Source organism: Jaculus jaculus, chromosome 11 (assembly GCF_020740685.1).
Source record: "Jaculus jaculus isolate mJacJac1 chromosome 11, mJacJac1.mat.Y.cur, whole genome shotgun sequence".
Classification (NCBI taxonomy): Eukaryota; Metazoa; Chordata; class Mammalia; order Rodentia; family Dipodidae; genus Jaculus; species Jaculus jaculus.
The window spans coordinates 112285145-112303519 of NC_059112.1; the positions used below are offsets into that span (position 1 = coordinate 112285145).

The 18375-nt window shown below is 54.4% G+C and overlaps 2 protein-coding genes and 1 non-coding gene across 3 annotated transcripts; 2 read left to right on the forward strand and 1 right to left on the reverse strand.

The window, feature by feature from the left end:
* Nucleotides 1–1020: 1020 nt before the first annotated feature.
* On the forward strand, nucleotides 1021–11751 carry LOC101599432 (mesothelin-like protein). Its single transcript, XM_045161313.1, has 15 exons — nucleotides 1021–1173; nucleotides 1617–1737; nucleotides 3060–3180; nucleotides 6564–6649; nucleotides 6800–6926; nucleotides 7002–7192; nucleotides 7533–7623; nucleotides 7817–7958; nucleotides 9000–9187; nucleotides 9259–9414; nucleotides 9498–9625; nucleotides 10546–10676; nucleotides 10759–10853; nucleotides 11208–11457; nucleotides 11552–11751. Exons 1-15 carry the CDS (start codon nucleotides 1137–1139, stop codon nucleotides 11749–11751), a joined length of 2064 nt encoding a protein of 687 aa, XP_045017248.1. The 5' UTR covers nucleotides 1021–1136.
* Nucleotides 4184–4288, forward strand: LOC123453383. The gene has a single exon (XR_006632776.1). It is a non-coding gene; the product is annotated as a U6 spliceosomal RNA (small nuclear RNA).
* A 1046-nt stretch (nucleotides 11752–12797) lies between the features above and the next one.
* On the reverse strand, nucleotides 12798–18221 carry LOC101599138 (mesothelin). Its single transcript, XM_045130288.1, has 17 exons — nucleotides 18194–18221; nucleotides 17988–18078; nucleotides 17371–17414; nucleotides 16979–17028; nucleotides 16524–16644; nucleotides 15904–15989; nucleotides 15648–15777; nucleotides 15372–15565; nucleotides 15045–15135; nucleotides 14862–14961; nucleotides 14439–14617; nucleotides 14183–14338; nucleotides 13937–14079; nucleotides 13734–13861; nucleotides 13414–13508; nucleotides 12985–13171; nucleotides 12798–12911 (listed from the first exon to the last, which is right to left on the reverse strand). The coding sequence occupies exons 1-17, from the start codon at nucleotides 18215–18217 to the stop codon at nucleotides 12808–12810; spliced, it is 1923 nt and encodes a 640-aa protein (XP_044986223.1). The 5' UTR covers nucleotides 18218–18221; the 3' UTR covers nucleotides 12798–12807.
* Nucleotides 18222–18375: the final 154 nt, after the last annotated feature.

The following is an 18375-nucleotide window of genomic DNA, read 5'->3' on the forward strand; positions in this document are numbered from 1 at the left end:
TGTGAGCTCTGGGATGTACAGACCATGTGGACTGAGATACATCTGTGTACACCCAGACACCGGCACATGTGAACACGGGCTGCCCCCTCTCACACACACATCCTGAGCCTGGGCTCCCAAGGGAAGGGTGTGTGCTGGGTGTCTGCCAACCCTGAGCTCAGCCTGAGCGCCCCGCAGGGGCTGGGAAGCAGGTGCCTGCTGTGCCTGAGGCCCACAGGGCTGATACAAACGTCACCTGGCTAAGCCCAGGCTCCTCCCTGCAGGCCTGCCTGGCAGGTGTAACTACAAGACTGGACTAACTAGGCAGGGCCATTGCTGAACCTGGTATGCAGGTGAATGGAGACCTAGACACCGCTAACCCACACCATCTTTGCGTCCTGGAGCTCGGCTGCGTGGACTGACAAGCTCTGGACTGCTGGCGTCTGCAGTGCCTGGTCTACCAGATCCAGTGGCTGTGTGGCCAGGAGCAGCTTTGCCCCCAAGGCTGACAGCACAGCACCCTTGCTACTGCAGTGTTCTTGCTCAGGTGAGGGCTAGTAGGAGTGAGGTCACTAGCCAGGCCACAGTGCTGTGGGCTGCTGGACATCACTGGCCTAGCCCATGAGAGTCTCTATTTTGCCCCCTGCATGGGGTGGGACTCCTGAGCCATATAGAGTCAGGTAGCCAAGGAAGCCCAAACTCCATCAGATTATACACATGCCTGGGCCAGTGGCCCAAGGAAGACCAGCAGGACTGGCCAGGCCCTCTCCTTTCCTCCAGGACCCTGGTCTCAGTGACAGAGCTGGCATCTCTGACCTGGGCCACAGAGTATGGGGGCACCTCTCCTCTGCTGTCTGTGTGACTTACTGTTTGTGAGATGTGCTAATTGGAGATTCTGCACCAATGGGTCCCTGGGGCCCAACTGGTGATAAGAAAGGCTGAGTACACTGGCTGCCTGCCCCTGCCGCTCCCTTTCATCATGATGCTTGTTTGTGGGGATGTTTCCCTCCCCAGGCAGGACCAGGCACGCTGCGAGATGCTGCATGTCTCCTTCTGTGTGAGTCAAGAGCAGCCGGTGTCAGCCTCGCCCTCCTCTCCAGCCAGGCCTGGATCCGCTGCCCTCGGCCTCTGTGCTCCACTGCCCGCAACACCAAAGGATGACCAGCAGTCACCGACACTACTCAACCAGATTGGGTGAGACAACACCTCTGCAGAAGGGGTGCCCTGAGCACTTGGAAGGGTTTGGGCAGCGGCCCCCCTCAGTGGACCCCTCATACTGCTGGGAGGTCCCACTATCCCCCACTGCAGGGGCTAAGGGGCTGGGGGGAAGGCAGGGCCGATCCCTCTGGTCCTGTGCTTGTGGTCTCAGGGTTCAGAGTGTAAGGACAAAGCCACAGCTAGGTGACATTTGGCTGGAGGGAGGAGTTTGCACAAACGTGCACAACAATACATGTATGCCAGTGGTGGACATGTGTATGTGCCACCAAAAACACTACAGACAAGCCCAAATGTATATGCACAGGAGCCCCCATGACTCCACAAACCTCCTGCAGGTTCTTCCACTCAAGGAGGGGGCTGTGGCTAAGGGGGAGGTCACAAGGAGCCCCTGTCACTCCCACACTGCCGCTCTTTTTCAGGTGGCCTGGCAAGCCTGGGTCTCGCTCTCCTCCTTCCCCTCACTGTCCCCTGTTCTGATCCTCACACCGATGGCCTCCCCAAGGGAAAGCTGAACACCAGTGGATCTGACTCATGGGCTGCGTGAGTGTGCCCCCCCCCCATAAATTAAGTGTTTTCTGTGGTTGGTTTGTAGCAGGACAGAGAGGGGAGCAGAAAGAAGGGTCCTGAGGCTACTAATGGTCCAGGGTCTGAATGTAAAGAAACTGCTTCCCACCTCTGAGACATAGAATACCTGACCTGACTTCAGGGCCACTCCCTGAACCTCAGGGTTGTGGCAATTACATCCCATGTTCAAGTCCCCAGCCATCATCAAGAGTGTGGCCAGGCATAGGAGAGGTCTTGACCATCAGACACCTGTGACCTCAGCAAGGGTCCCCTGAAGTCTCCCCTTGGGGCTCCAGGCCATGTCCTCTCAGTGGTAGTGCCAGGCCCACAGATCCCAAGACCACCATTAATCCCCAAATCCTTTTATTTTATTTTATTTTGGTTTTTTGAGGTAGGATCTCACTCTAGTCCAGGCTGACCTGGAATTCACTATGTAGTCTCAGGCTGGCCTTGAACCCAGTGATCCTCCTACCTTTGCCTCCTGAGTACTGGGATTAAAGGCATGTGCCTCCACACCCAGCTCCAAATCATTTTAACTCAGTCATTTCTTTGCACTATCCAGGGGTCTCAGATCTGAGCTTGGCCGTTCCTCCATTCCCTGGAGTGATGGGCCTATCCATTAATGAGTTAACCTGTCAGACAAGACACCAAGGTCAGCCAAGCCATGTTAATAGCACCTGAAACCCTACACGCACCATCAATGGATTTTATAAGCCACATCCTGAGAAAGGCTGGGGAGATGGCTTCACCTGTGGTCACCAGCAGTTTACCTCCCAGCAGCCAGCAGGGCTAGTTCAAGTCTGAGCTCAAAATCAGCTGAACCTGAGACCCAAGAGCAATGGCAGGGCCCCTTCTGGATAGCATCCCCACTTATCTGACAGTCTGGCCCCAGCAGAGGAAGAAGGGGAAAAAGGAAAGGAAAAGGGGAAGGAAGAAAAAGGAAAGGAAAGGAAAGGAAAGGAAAGGAAAGGAAAGGAAAGGAAAGGAAAGGAAAGGAAAGGAAGAGAAGAGGGAGAGGAGAAGAGAAAGAAGAGAAGAGAGAAGAGAAGGGGGCAGGGGAGAAGAGAAGAGAAGAGAAGAGAAGAGAAGAGAAGAGAAGAGAAGGGGGCAGGGGAGAAGAGAAGAGAAGAGGAAGAGAGTCTTTCCTACTCCAGGAATTTCCTGCCTCTCACCACACCCCATTTTAGGAGGCAGCTGAGTTTCTTCAGTCTATGCTCCCCTTATCTCATCATGTAGCCTTCGCCTTTCTCCTCAGGGCTGCCCCTCTGGGCCCCTAATTGCTTACTACCTCTACCCAGGGTCAACATCTCCCTCCTTCAAGACTTCTGGTGCCAGCCAGCCAGCCGGCTGCCCCGGGAACAGCTCTCGTCTCTGATAAGGAGTCTGGCCTTGCTGCAGGTCCCACTCAAAGCTTGGCAGGTAAGTGCTATGGTGGCAGAGAGTGTAGGCCTAGAGGGAAGCCAGGCTCCTGGAGAAGGACCTGCAGGTGGAGAGGCAGTTCACAGGGATTTGGAGTGTGGCCCCAGCAGGCTGGGGTGAGGCTCAGCCAGAGGCAGGCCAGCAGGGGCATGAGACCCTATTCCTTGGAAGCAGAGGATTGTCTCCACGTCATCCTACCACCTTCAAAACCATCTAGAACACATCTCTTCAGAGGCCCCACTGTTCCAAGAAGCCCAGCTCTTCTGAAGAGGGCTCTTCCCCTCTGGGAAGCACACATCTATCAACTCTAGGACAGTTCAGCCAGTTTTCTTACAGGCATTTCTGCCTTGTGTCCCTGGTGTGGTAGAGAGCTTATCTGCCTGCCTCTGCTTCTCCTTAGTGTGGCGCCCCTTTGAGACAGATGGGTCCTCCACCTCAGAGCCTCTTGTAGCCCATTAGCTTGTCTCCCCAACCAGGGCTGTAAGACTGTGAGAGGCCAACTGAACTCAACCAGCCCTACAGATGACCAGAAATCAGCTTCCCCAGTTAAAAAAAAAAAAAAAAAATAGAGCCAGGCATGGTGGTGCACACCTTTAGTCCCAGCAGTCGGGAAGCAGAGAGGTAGGTCATTGTGAGTTCAAAGCCAGACTGAGATTACAGAGTAAATTTCAGGTCAGCCTGAGACCCTACCTCAAAAAAACAAAAAGAAAAGAAAAAGAGCCAGAGCCTATAATCTCAGTACATGCGAGGCAGAGGCAAGTAGATAGAGTTGCAAGCAAGCTTAGACTACATAGAAATGCTCTTTAAAAAAAAAAAATTTAAAGAGGGGGGAATTACTCCAGATATGGTGGCTCACTCCTTTAATCCCAGAATTTGGGAGGCAGAGGTAGGAGGATCACCATGAGTTCGAGGTCGCTCTGGGACTACAGAGTGAATTCCAGGTCAGCCTGGGCTACAGCAAGCACCTACCTCAAAAAACCAAAACAAACAAAAGGAGGAGGATGTTCACTTTAGCAGCACATATACTAAAATTGGAACAATACAGAGAAGATTAGCAAGGCCCCTGCAAAAGGATGATATGCAAACTCATGAAGCACTCCATATTTTTGGAAAAGGGGAAGGGATGAGAGAAAGGATGGTACCAACATGTGTTGTTTACATACTAAGTATGTCTGCAATTAACAAAAATTATATATATATATATATATATATATATATATATATATATATATATATATAATATATAATATATATAAAAATAATATATATATATATATATATATATATGTATAAAAGGGGGTGGATTACATAATGATAAACGGCAATTCTCAAAGAAGTCATAAAGCAGTCCCTTCATATGTGTTCATAACAACCGCATCAAGGTGTAAACCACATGAACACAACTAGAAGGAGACAGCCAGGTGTGGTGGCTCATGCCTTTCATCCCAGAACTCAAGATGCTGCAGGAGGACTGCTATGAGTTCACGGCCAGCGTCAGCTAAAGAGTGAGTTCCAGGTCAGCCTGGGTTAGAGTAAGACCCTGCAAAAAAAAAAAAAGAACTAGAGAAAGGGATGAACCCAGTGATAGCTGGGACATCTACACTGCCCATCAGATTAAGTCAGATGCCACAGCAGGAAGATGTGACACAGAAGAGAATCTAACAGCTCCACCATCTAGAGTATGGAACTGACCCACACAGATGACCTCATCCAACAGCAGAACATGCTTTTCTCACTTCTCACCCAAACCCAGAGACCTTAAGACACACCTTACCAAATCATACAGCTTAGAAATCCTCCCCACTGCTTGGGCCACAATGGGCTCAAATACTTGAAGGTAATACTTAGGGCCAAAGACGTCTCAAAGCTTTGGTTTGTATGTTTTAGGGAATTTTTGAGGCAGGGTCTTCATGTATCCCACAGGCTAGCCTCAAATTTATTATGTAGCTGACAATGATCTTGAACTCCTGGTCCTCCTGTCTCCAATCTCCCAAGTGCTGGGATTGCAGGCTTGTGTTCCCACACTGTCAAGACAATTCTCTGTAAATGTCTTGAACTAAATGAAAATGAAAATATAGCCAGATATGGTGTTGGATGCCTGTAATCCCAGCCTTCAGGAGGCTGAGGCAGGAGGAGTAGGAGTTTGAGGCCATCTGGGGCCCTAGGGTGAGATGCTAAGGAAAAGAAGAAACAATGTATCAAAATTTGTAGGATTCAGTGAAAGCAGCCACTGGCAGCCATGAATGTATGTATTAGAAAAGAGAAAGATCTGAAATTAACCATGTAACTCCCTATCAGGAAATTGGAGAAGACAAGAAATACAAACGTGAAAACTACAGGGCATGGTGGTGCACACCTTTAATCTCAGCACTTGAGAGGCAGAGGTAGAAGGATCACCATGAGTTCAAAACCACCCTGAAGCCAGGCATGGTGGCACACACCTTTAGTCCCAGCACTCAGAAGGCAGAGGTAGGAGGATCACCATGAGTTCAAGGCCACCCTGAGACTCCATAGTGAATTCCAGGTCAGCCTAGGCTAGAGCAAGACTCTATATAGAAAAAAAAAAAAAAAAGGAGAAAAACCAATGAAACTAAAAACAGGAAATCAACAAAACCAAAATCTGATAAGACAGAAATAGTTGAAATGAATGAGGGCCATTGCTACATATCTCACAGACAAAAAGGGACCATTTATCTATGCATGTAAGTGTGACAGCTGAGGTGAAATAGACCATTTCCCTGAAAGGCAGAATTCGGCCAAAATCCATGTGAGAAAAGGGCAAAACATCTAAATAGGTCAAAACCTACTAAAGAAATAAAAACAAGCCAGGTGTAATGACTCCTGCCTGTGATCCCAGCACTCATGAGGCTGAGGCAGGAGTATCTTGAGTTTGAGACCAGACTGGGCTGCATAATGAGAGGTGGGGGGAGGGTGGGAGGGAGGAGGAAGGAGGAAGGAAGGAAGGAAGGAAGGAAGGAAGGAAGGAAGGAAGGAGGGAGGGAAGGGAGGGGAAGAAAGGAGGAAGGGTGGGTGGAAGGGAGGGGAGAAAAAACATTTATTTGCCTGGCAAAGTTGACCCACTTTAATATTTACAAAGCTGTCTCCTGTTAGGTGAACATTGTAAACTGCTGCACACAAATGAATATAAATCTAATCTAAAAGTCTCCATATTTCAATTATAATTAGTCCATTCCTATCTATTAGGATTATTCTCTCAGGCATGTTTCTTCCCCCTGACTTCTCATCTCTTTCCATGTTGTTGCAGTGTTTTCTCACACATGTGTCTAATTACTCCCTTAAGTACACCTTCTATTGAGAGGGGAGGAGCTGGGCAGTGTCAGTTCACACTGGACAGAATGTGACCTGCTGCCCCTCCTGCCCAGCTCAGCTGTCTGGCCAACCTCGCAGCACGGCTCAGCCTCCAAGAAGACTTCGCACTCCACCCACCCAGCCTCCTGCTCTTCTACAAGTGAGTGCCGGGCACCGTGGCCCCTCGCTCACTCAGGTGCCTGCCAGCCATGGCTGGGCGCCGCCTCTGGTTTCAGACACCCTAGAGACCCTGGGAAGGCTAGTGGGAGGCCCAGCACTGCCTCCCTGATGTGCCCCCACCGGCCTGCAGTCTGAGCCAGGTGAAGGAATCCAACTGCCGCGCCTTCATGCAGCACGCTGCCCAGGGAGACACGGGGCTGCTGGCCAACCTGCCCGACCAGAGGATCGCCCTGCAGCACACAGCCTTGGCCTGCCTGGTAGGTGCTTTGAATGGGACACAATGTGTGCTGGGGATGGACCTCCTGCTCAGTGCTGACCTGCCGTCCCTGCAGGGGGGGCCACGCCAGCAGCTCAGTGCCTCGGACTTGGGGCTCCTCGGGATCTTGGTATGTGACATGGACGCATCCAGGATTGTGACGGCAGACCCCTCCGTGCTGCAGAACCTGTTGCGCTGCCCGCAGCTGAGTGCCACCCAAAGGGCCGCCCTCAACACCCTGCTGGCTAGCGGGAGGACACAGCTTGGGTGGGTGGGGAGTTACAAGGGCTAGGGTGAGAAGGGGCTGGGGGCCTTCCCTCCTTGAAATAAGATGACAGGCAGCCTGGAACTTGGGTCCAAGAGGTCAGTGACATCTGACCTCTTGCTCATCTCTGACTTCTGACTCCAGCCCTCAGACCCACTCTGACCAGGAAGGCTCTAGGGCACAGGATTGAGGGTCTGCCTATCAGCTGGGTGTCCACCACAGGACAGGCCAGTGTGGACACCATCACAGGGCTGAGCCCACAGGTGTTGATCTACCCTGTCATCTCCATGGGTGTGGGGTGACATGTCAGACCCCAACATAGCACCCCTTCCTATGTATCAGGCCTCCTGGCTCCTGGAATCTGGAGGGGCTGCAGGCCCTGGGAACTCTGGCCACCTACATCAGTCCCAACCTGTGGGAGAAGGTAGAAGAGGTAGGAGGGTGCCAGGGTGGGGCTGGCTGTGGGCACCACTAGCCATCCAGTACCATGGGTTGTCTCATGGCCACTCTGAGCCTTGAGTGGTGGCCCTAAGTATTCCTGTCACAGCACATGGGGTCTGTGAGGCAGGAGGAGGGGCCAAGTCCACTCTCCCTCTTATGTGGAATGGACACGCCTTCCCGGCCAGGCTGTGGGCCTGGACCTCTTCTGCAGTATGGTGGCCGCCTGCCGAGAGGGCCAACTCAGCCAGTGTGATGCCAGGCGTTTCGTCACAAGCTTCCTGGAGTCCAAGGCTAACTCAGCGTCATTGAGGCCCAAGCGGGGCACAGGTGAGTGTGGGCACTGTAGGCTAGAGATGCCAGGCCTCCTCCAGTCTGGACTCTCCACCTTGGCCTGGTGTGGGCCGAGTGGTATGCTGAAATGAAGGCCTGGTCAAGATAAGAGGTTGGCAGGGATGGGGACATGGCTCAGTGGGTAAAATGGTGCTGTGCAAGCATGAGGAACAAGGTTTGGACCCCAGACCCAAGCTGGGTATGGTGGTTTGTTCCTATAATCAGTGCACTGGGGAAGCAAGATAGAAGGATCCCAGGGCAAGCTGGCTAGCAAGTCTAGCTGCTTTGGTGAGTTCTTTTTTTTTTTTTTTTTTTTTTTTTAAGTTTTCCTAGGTAGGGTCTCACTCTATCCCAGGCTGACCTGGAATTCACTATGGAGTCTCAGGGTGGCCTCGAACTCATGGCAATTCTCCTACCTCTGCCTCCCGAGTGCTGGGAGTAAAGGCGTGCGCCACCACACCTGGCTTTGTGGTGAGTTCTTGATGATTCCAATGTCAGCTCTGTCCTCCACACACATGCACATATGTGTGCCTACATAAACATGCACAACATGCACACATACTACACATGCAAAAAAAAAAAAAAAAGACGGGCTGGAGAGATGGGTTAGCAGTTAAGGCACTTGCCTACAAAGCCAAAGGACCTCGGTTCAATTCCCCAGGACCCACGTAAGCCAGATGCACAAGGAGGCGCACACATCTAGAGTTCGTTTACAGTGGCTAGAGGCCCTGGCACACCCATTCTCTCTCTTTCTCTTTCTCTCTCTCTCTCTCTCACTCTCTGCCTCTTTCTCCTCTCAAAGAGATAAGTAAAAATATAAGAAAAGAAAAGAAAAAAGTAGAAGTTGTGGCTAGCCATGTGACACATGCCTGTAGGCCAGGCAGGAGAATCTCAAGTTTGAGGCCAGCTTGGGTTACCTAGCAAGATCCTGATGCCCATAAAGCAAACGGAAAAAGCAGAGACCAGGGTCAAAGGTGGATCTCACAGCCAGCAACAGTGCTCAGCTCAGGCCAGCCTGGTCTTTGCCACACCCTGCAGGGGGATCTTGCATCCGTGGCAACATTACGGCAGCCACACTGCATGACGACCTCTTCCTGGTACACTATGACTGTACCCAGCTGGAGTCCTGCCTGAGCACCCGTGTGCTCAGAGCCAACCTGAACCCTCTGCTGCAGCACCCGCTGCCAGCCGAATGCCAGCGTGTCATCAAAACCAAGTTAGCTCAGGTGTGTGGATGGGAAACATGGGAGGGCGGTTGGGGCGCTTGGCAATAACTGATCCTGACTGCCTGCCTCAGATCTACCCGCATGGCATTCCAGAAGACCAGCTGCGCCTCATCACCTCTCTAGTCTACCTATACTCAGGCGCTGAGATAGACCAGTGGAATATCACCACTGGGGACACAGTGGTGGCCCTGTTGGCCTCTGATGTGGCTCTGGAGAACCAGACAGAGGTGAGAGTGTCAGGGCCAGGAAATGGGATTGAAGCTGCCCCATCTGGTTTACCCAGCCCAGCTGACCCCAGCCCTGCTTCCAGGCAGTCCTACAGAAGTTCCTGGACCACAGAGGCAAGGTCACTGGTGCCCTGCTGGTGGCCATTGGGGGCTCTCGCATCTGCTGGATGAGCCCTCAGCAGATCCAGACCATCCAGCCCTCTGAGTTCCGGTAAGCTTCTCAGCCAGCCAGGACCCTGGCAAGGGCCACAGGGGAAACCTGTCTAGGAGGTTATTGGTGTTTCAGGACCACCATAAGAAAGTACTACAAACTGAAAGATGTAAAAGGAGGAATTTATTCCCTAGAACTTTTGGAGGCTAGAAGTGCAAAGTTAAGGTCTCAACTAGGCCAGGCCTCTTTGAGTCCCACTGAAAGGTCCTTCCCACCCTCACAGTTCCTGGTATGGCCAACAAGCTTTGGTGCCCCTTGGCCTGCATATACATTCTGCAGTTCTGACTCCATCTTTACAGAGTATGTCTGTGTACAAATTTCTTGTTTTTTTTTCAAGGTAGGGCCTCACTGTAGCCCAGGCTGACCTATAATTCACTCTGTAGTCCCAGGTTGGCCTCAAACTCACAGCAATCCTCCTACCTCCACCTCTAAAGTACTAAGATTAAAGGCGTGCACTACCATGTCCAGCTTCAAATTCCTTTTTTTTTTTTTCAGTTTTTTGAGGCAGGGTCTTGCTCTAGCCCAGGGTGACCTAGAATTCACCCTGCAGTCTCAGGGTGGCCTCGAACTCACAGTGATCCTCCTGCCTCTGCCTCCCAAGTGCTGGGATTAAGGGCATGCGCCACCGCGCCCGGCTTCAAATTCCATTCTTCACAGGACACTAGGGACTAAATTTATGGCCAACCTAATCCAGTTTAGCTTTTCATCTTTTACTCTGATTTCACCTGCCAACACTCTACTTCCAAATAAGGTCACTTTCTGAGGTGCCAGAAGGATGAGTTTTGGGATCATACTTCAAACCAGTATACAGGGCAAGAGGAGGCCTGCGGTTCAGGAGGAGGAGGCCATGCCCAGTTGTCCAGGTCAGGGAGCTTCGAGCCTGCTCACCTGCTCACCTGTCTTGTCCCACACGCCCCCAGGCTGGCAGGGGCCTTGGACATCTCCTCCTGCCCTCAGAGTCGGAAGAATGTACTTTTCGCGAAGGCTCGCGAGGCCTTCTGCTGCAACAGAACCACGGGTGCCTACTACCGCTTCATGCGCCCCTACCTTGGTGAGCCCCACCCTGCATCGCAGCCCCCCCCCCCAATTTCCCCACCCCTGCCCTGCCCTCTCTCACCACTGCCTTCCCCCAGGCGGGGCACCCTTAGAGGAACTGCGACACCTGGCGCAGGCCAACGTCTCTATGGATATTGACACATTCACCAACCTCAATCCCCTCGTGCTTCAGGTAGGCCCTCGGAATGCCCCTGCTCTGTTTTGTTTGGTTTGAGACAGTCTCCCTCTACAGCCCAGTCTGGCCCGGAACCCACTCTCCTGCCTCAGTCTCCTGAGTGCTGGGATTACTGGCATGCACCCTCATGGCCGGGTCTGTGGTGAGTAGGCAGGGCCGGGCCAGCCAATCTGAGGGCTCCAGGTCCCAGGTCCACACAACTGACGCCAGAGGAGTCAGATAGCACGGCCGCATGGCTCCTCTGGGCTGGCTCTGGGCCTACTCAGTCCTACTTAGTCCTGGGAAATCACTGCTTAGCCAGCTGCTCCCTGGGGGAACCCTTGTCCCATCCTCACCCTGCTTCCCTTACAGAACTTGAGTGTGGGTAGTGTGACAAATCTGTTGGGCCAGAATGTGGGAGACCTACAGAAGGCCCGAAGCCACCCAACCATCAGGTCCTGGCTGCGCAGTCTCAACAGGTCTGCCCTGGATGAGCTGGGCCTGGACACCAGCCCCACCCAGGCCAGCACAACCAGTGGGCCCCCCAGCACCACCCGCCGAACACCCCATCTGGCCCATACCTCAGGCATGTCAGGGATTGGCACAGCAGCCCCTGCCTCAGGTACAATCTGTGCCCCCTTGCTCTTCCTCATCTGCCCAGACCCTCTGTCTGCAAACCATATGGCTGATGGGTCCCCTCCCTGTTCCATCTGCAGGCAGCCCACCTGTCCACCTGGGGTACCTGCCACTCACTGTGGCTCTGCCTTCCAGCCTCTTGTGGCTGCTGCTGTGTCAGGCACCATCAGGACCAGTGGGCACTGCTCAGAAGGTGCCAGGACCCTGGACACTGCCACCAGCACTACATCAGGGTGATCGGGCCCATGGGCATCAGATACAGGAGAGACGGAGCTGCTAGGTGGAGCTGGATGCCTGCCCAAGTCAAGATGTGGGGCCCAGGCAGGGGATCTGCTTACTGTGTGTACCCTGTCCTATGAAGCTGAACTTGCCATATGTCTCAGCTCCCAGGACCTTAGCCAGTGATGAGCTGTGACCTGCCCAGCTGCAAGGGAAGGTCCATAGGGCAGACAAGGCCCAAGCCTTCTGGACCATACCAGGACAAATGAGGCCTAGTGGTAGGTACTTCAATGTCACTGTCCTCAGTGGTAGATCTAAAAAAAGCACAAGGCTATTGTGCAGTCTGTCTTTGCTAGGGGCAGACTCCTCATACCTTAGCCAGTGCCTAGACTGCAGGCCTCCCACACACTTCCTCTAGGACTAGAATACCACCTTGGGAACACTAGCTCTGATGTCAGAAAGGCCTCACTGGGGGGCTGGGAAGGTAGTTCAGCTGGTAAAGTGCTTGCCTTGCAAGCATGGGCACCTGAGTTAAATCCTTAGCACCTATGTAAAAAGGTCAAGTGTGGCCACACATGCCTGTAACCCCAGCGCTGAGGAAGGCAGAGACAAGAAGATTGCTGGGGCTCACTGGTCAGCTAGTGTGACCAAAAAACCCCAGCATTTTCCAGTTCACTGAAAGCCTCAAGGAAATAAAGTGGAAGAATGAAAGCGGACACCCATGGTGCTCCTCCTCCGGCCTACAAGGTACGCACAGCTACACACACACCCTAAATACACAGACTTTTGTGTCACACACACAAGGTCTCAGACACGTGCGCGCTGTATACACAGACTTTTGCGTCTCACATGTACACACTCACAAAAGGTCTCCAATGCCTGGAGGCCCACCTCTCCATCCCCTTGCCAAGACAATGGGAGGGCCTAACACATGGAACCATATTTATGGGGCCACAGGCAAGGTCAAAGTCACAGCCTCTCACCTGGGCCTGGGAACACCACAGGGCATGTCTCAAGGGGCACATCCACCATTTATTATACTCAAGTGCCCTTGAAGTTGGACAGTGACCACCGGGGCATGCTTCTGTCCCACTATAAAGGGCTGGGGCCAGGAACCTCAGCAGTGATGGGCTCCACTCAGAGTCAAGGCCAGGAGCAGAGCCAGGACCCACGCAAGTGCAGGTTCCGGTGCAAGGAGGGGGGCTCCCCTGGAGAAGGCCTCTGCAGGGAGAAAGGGCGACTCAGATCCCTGCCTCCATCCCCCCCCCAATCGGCCCCAGGAGGACTGGCCTACCTCGGAAGTTGAGGTCCAGGACAAGGTAGCCATTAGGAATGCCACCGTGGAGCCCCAGCTCCAACCTGTCCAGATCTTCCTGCCGCTGTCGGAGGAGCCAGTCCTTCACAGGGCTCTTCTCTTCCTCGGCCTTCAGGTCTGCCATGTGTGGCCCCAGAAGTTTCTGCACCTCAGGCACTGTCAGCCGCTGCCAGTGCATGCAGCAGCCGTCAGGGTCTACAGGCCTGGAGGCTTCAGGCTCGGAGGTGGGCAAACCTCAGACCCTGCAGACCAGCCCAGGCCAGCCAGCCACAGCTCAACTGCGCCCCCCACGCCCCTTCCAGCCCCTCACTCTCTGGTCCATGCGTGGCCCCATCCCTCAGGAGGACCCCTGCGGTGGAGACAAGGCCCCCGCACCATGCTCCCTTGTGAGGCTCCGCCCCCACCTACCGCCAAGGCATCAACCTGCAGCTTCTTGAATGTGGCCAGGTCCATGCTAAAGTTCTGCTGACTGAGGGCACGTAGGTCCTCCGTGGAGGCTCCCCCTGCAGGGAGTGAGAACACAACCCAGTCCCATGCTCTGACTGCAGGTCACCACCTTTACAGATTCCCTTCTTCCTAAAGAATACCCAGGCCCTGCTCTGCCTGGGCTGCTGGGGCCCAGGAGGAGGGGGAGACAGGAGTCACCAGTGTCAGGACTTTGGTATGACTGCGGGAGCAGTCTATGGTGCCCCCAGCTGTGCCCACCCTGTATGCGTGTCTTGACTCACCCAGGAAGGGCCGGATCCTCCCAAAGTATTCCTGCATGCTCACATTCTGGAAGGCTACCTGGGCCTTGGGATAGAGGACATCCAGGCTCTTCTGGCTGCAGTTGTTCAGATCCTGGGGCCCCACCAGCCTGAGGGTGCAGTGTGAGGCAATGAGTGGAGAGCACAGGAGGATCACCCAATCCTGCGGCGGACCCAGAACTCACCACATGACATGGAGAGGCATGGACCTCAGCCGCTCCAGGCTAAGGTCACACAGATAGGTGGCAGGGACGTCAGCCAGCATAGCCAGGATGTCCTGGTCCAGCTGGCCCCCTCCCAGCAGGTAGCGGGTCATCAGACTGGCCATCTGTGGAAGGTGGCTGCTGAAGTATCCTGGGCTGGGAGATGTGCCCCTCCTACCAGCCCACACAACCTCAGGCTGTGCATGTGTCTCCTCAGGAAAGTGTCACCTGAGCATCCCTCTTTTGTCCTTTGATGGCTGTGAGCAGAGCTTTCACTGTCTCTGGTGAGGTCACGTTCCACTTGTCGATGTCCTCAGGGTTGATGTAGCTAGAGAAGGAGCCGAGGTTCCGGATCAGGGTCTCAGGGTAGCCTTGCGGGTAGGTCTGCAGGGGAAGTGACTGTGAGGGCCATAGAGACTCCCTGGACAACTGGGGAAAGTCAGTCCGTGGTATGGTGGCCCAGTGGGAGCCTGCCTTGGACTACCTTGTCCAGTATGCGCTTAAAGATGCTCAGCTGCTCATAGGTAAAGGGAAGCACATTCACGAGGTCCATGTGGTTGGCCAGCATAGCACCGTCCACGCAGGCCTCCAGCTCCCAGATCTCATAGTAGACAAGTTCTTCATCCACCTTGTGAGCCTTCTGCCCTGGAGGGCAGGCACTCTCTGAGGGAGCAAGGAGGGGTTAAGGGCAGCATACTTCTCTCAGGGTCTCCTTCTTCCCACCCCTACCAAGACACTTTGCACTTCAGTTTACCCACTGGTAAAATGGGGTGACTGTGTCCACCCCATGAACTTATGACTGAACATGCTAAGGAGGCAGGAAGGGCCACAGGTGGAAGCAGGTGAACCCTACAACACTAGTTCCCTCAACCCCAGTGATGCCCTATGAGTCTAGTTCTGGGCTCACTTTCCACATCCCGCCTGAACCTCGGGAGCATGGCCGTCAGCTCGGGCCCCAGCCATGAAGGATTCCTGGAGATGCGTTGCAGCCAAGCAGCTATGACTCCCTGAAGACAGAGCAGGGCAGGCTGAACCATGTGGCCCAGTAGCTTGGAAGTCAGGCTGGGGGGTGGGGGGGACAGGGCCTTACCTTAGGGATGCTGTGAACAATGGGCTGGTCCAATACAACCAGCAGGCCCTGTAGAGCATCTAGGGTAGAGACTGTCCACCTCGATGGGGGGCTGTCCAGACACAGGGGCCTAGTTCAGGAACCCCCAACTACAGCCCCAGACAGAAAGCAGACCCCCAAGCAGAGCTGAGTCAAGCCCTGCCTCTGCAGAAAGGCCATGGAATGTAGCCTCCTAAGGGATAACGTCTGACAGGATACAGCAGGGAGTGGCTGACCCTAGACCACCCAGTATGGCCATGGGTACCCTCACACACGGCTGCTCATGTGCTTACGTCTCCCTCCACTCACCCATAGGGAGGCCCTCCACCCCGCAGAGCCTCCCTGGCTGCTTCCTGTTGGTACTGGTCCAGAGGCCCCTGGCAGCCTGCCAGCCAGGGGAGCAGGGCTTCTGCAGATTCGGCCACAAAGCTCCCAGGTAGATCACAGGCCAGGCTTCCCAGAGCCTGCACATCCTCCTTGCTCACTCGAGACCCACGCACACCCTGAACACACAGCCCAGCCTCAGCACCTTGGGAAGATCAGTAAGCCCCTTGCCACCCTACATCCATCTGGCCCTTTCTGTACCCGGCAGGCCAGAGCTGCAGCCAGCAGCCGCTGGCGCTCCAGAACTTTCTGAGGAAGCATGTCCACGTTGGCCTTTGAGACCAGGGAGAAGAAGTGGGTGCAGGCCTGGGTCCCTGGGAATGCAGCTGGGCTGTGGAGACAGGGTTTATGTGACCACTGTACCCTTTCCCCAAAGACTGCCCTGGCATAGCCACCCAGTCCCTGCACTTTGTCTAGGGCTGGGAGAGTGAGGTCAAGCTCCTGACTCAAGGCCTACCTGAGGAACAGCAACAAGTCTGGTGGGAAGGCGTCCAGGTCCGCAGGGGTGAGATGCTTGGGGAGATGGTGTGCCAGACAGCGCAGCTGCCAGGAGACCAAGATGTCCAGCTCAGAGAGTTCTGGGCCACAGCCCCCAAGGATGGCCAGGGACACCCTGTCTATCCCACCCCACACCGCACGTGCTGCTAGCCTCTGACTCTGACCACACAGCCTGTGGCATGAATGTCCTGCTGCCTCAAGAGCCATCTTGAAGACAATGACAAATCTGCCTTGGTCCTAGGCAGGCCCGCAGCCCTTGCTCCCTCCCTAAGCTATGCTATGATTGACATGTTTAGCTGGCACAAGATCTCATCTCAGACTTAAGAAAGGGCAGCAGATCCAGGAGGAAGGTATTCGGACTCCCAGAAAGCTGGTTCTCAATGGGGACACACACTTAATGATCAGTTTATGTGGCCAGTTTAGGTGGGATGAGGGAGGGATCCACCAGCCCGAGAAAACCCTGAGTGGAGATGGAACTGAGCAGTTGCGTCAGGGTGGGTCTCGGAGGCCAGTCACCAACTTCCCGTTCAGCGATGTGCCTCCCCCAACCCACCCAAGGACTCCAGTGGTGGTACTGACCTGATCTACCTGGAGCGTGATGTTCTTTTGCCCCACGGCCCTGGCCAGCTCCTGGACATGCTCTGTTTTCAGGCCAGACACCTCCCGACATGTGAGGCCAAGAAAGAGGCCTGGGGGGAGGCTGGGAGAGAGCTGGGAGTATGCACCTGGGACCGCCCCTCCTGTGGCGCCTCCCCTCCCTGAGACCCCATTCCCTTTGCAATCTCCCTGGAACACATGGCACCTTGGAGGAGAAGGGGTCACTGTCCCCTGGAGCACAGTCCCTTCGCCCAGCTCTAAGCTAGCAAAGCAGAGACATACAGACAGACAGGGGGCAGAGATACCAAGTAGGACACAGGAGCAGGCAGGGAAGACATTGGAAGATGAAGGCTCAGGAACACCAGTGGCTGGTACCTGGTCATCCAGTCCACAAGGACCCTAGAAGGTCCTTGAAGGTTATAGAACCCTAGACCCACCTGGCAAAGTCACGGGTGCTGGCTAGTACTGCACGGAGGAATCCAGACTCCTAGGGAACAAGGCCTAGCTGACAGCGTCCCCAGGGAGGTACTTCTCAAGCCCCTCCTTAGCTGGAGGGGAGCTGCTTCAAGATCCACGTACTGCTAGAGTCCAGCTGCTTCCAGAGCCCATGACTTGCACCCAGGGGCCTCACTCTTCCTAACCCAGCTCATCCAGGGCCCAGTGGCAGTGTGGGCTTTGCTGCACACCGGGCCCAGCATCAGCTTTGTTAGCATCTGCCTTTGAAAACTGGTACTCAGAGCTGATACTTGGGGGAGAGAGAAGTCTGTAGCGCAGGCTGGACCTCCACCCAGGGCCAGAAAACACTTCCATTGCACCCACAGGCTCTCACCTGCCTTGTCTCTGCAGTCTGGGCCCTCCGAGGTAGCAGCCACCCTGTGGAGCAGAGGGCACAGGTTGAGGAGAGGATGGGAACTCAGTGTACCCCAGCTCTGGGAAGGAAAAGGATAAAAAGTTGGGCTAAAGCTAGACGTGGTGGTGCACACCTTTAATGTCATTACTCAGAAGGCAGAGGTAGGAAGATCATTGTGAGTTCGAGGCCAGCCTGGGACTACAGAGTGAGTTCCAGGTCAGCCTGGGCTAGAGTGAGACGATACCACAAAAAGCAAACAAAACAACAATAATAACAAACACAAAACAAAAAGCTAGGCCCAGTCCTGGCCAAACCCCACCAGGTATAGAAAGCGTTAGTGCTTTCACACCCCATAAAGTCATAGCCCACCGCCCCCCAGACACAGGAGTCTGCCTCAGGCAGGGAGCCAGTACCTCAGGTATCTTCCAGGGTGGTCAGACACTCCTCCATGACCCCACAAGGGCTCAGGCGACCTGGCTATGGCTCTAGGGGTCAAGGATCATGGGGCAGGTAGAACGTCTAACCAAGGTCCCAGTGCTCAAGACCCCGGGCTGCCTTTGCTTCTCTCTCTAGTGACCAGCTCATCCCATACTCACCGAGGCTGAGGAGGAGCAGCAGAAGGCTTCCACCGAGACTGAGGCCTCTGTGAGACCCCAGCAAGGGCTGAGCTCTTGACAAGACCATGGTCTGTGGAGGATAATGACTCTGAGGTCTCCACCTGTCCCATTCCTCCACTCCACCCCACCCCACATTGTCTGGGGGTATTGAGGGGCCTTTGAGTGATGAAGAGCTCTGTTCAAACCTCTGTGGACGCTTGCAGCAGCATCTGCCAGGCCAGCTCTCCAGACTGATTGCTTGCCAAGCCTGCCCCTGGGAAAGCCAGCCCTCCTACAGGGAGGGGTGCTGTGTCTGAGTCAACTAGGCCCCTAGCTGTGAGGCCCAGCAACCAGCTGAGTCCATCAGCTGTCCTCACAGGGCAGGATG

Bases quoted from the DNA above. Each gene is read 5' to 3' on its own strand.
- LOC101599138 (XM_045130288.1), bottom strand. From the start codon at position 18,217: ATGCTGCTGCAAGCGTCCACAGAG. The intron at 17,029-17,370 runs GTGAGAGCCTGT...CTTGTTCCCTAG, and splicing joins AGACTGCAGAGACAAGGCAG to GAGTCTGGATTCCTCCGTGC. The intron at 14,618-14,861 runs GTGAGCCCAGAA...TTGCTCCCTCAG, and splicing joins GTTCAGGCGGGATGTGGAAA to AGAGTGCCTGCCCTCCAGGG.
- LOC101599432 (XM_045161313.1), top strand. From the start codon at position 1,137: ATGACCAGCAGTCACCGACACTACTCAACCAGATTGG. The intron at 1,174-1,616 runs GTGAGACAACAC...GCTCTTTTTCAG, and splicing joins ACACTACTCAACCAGATTGG to GTGGCCTGGCAAGCCTGGGT. The intron at 7,193-7,532 runs GTGGGTGGGGAG...CCTATGTATCAG, and splicing joins AGCGGGAGGACACAGCTTGG to GCCTCCTGGCTCCTGGAATC.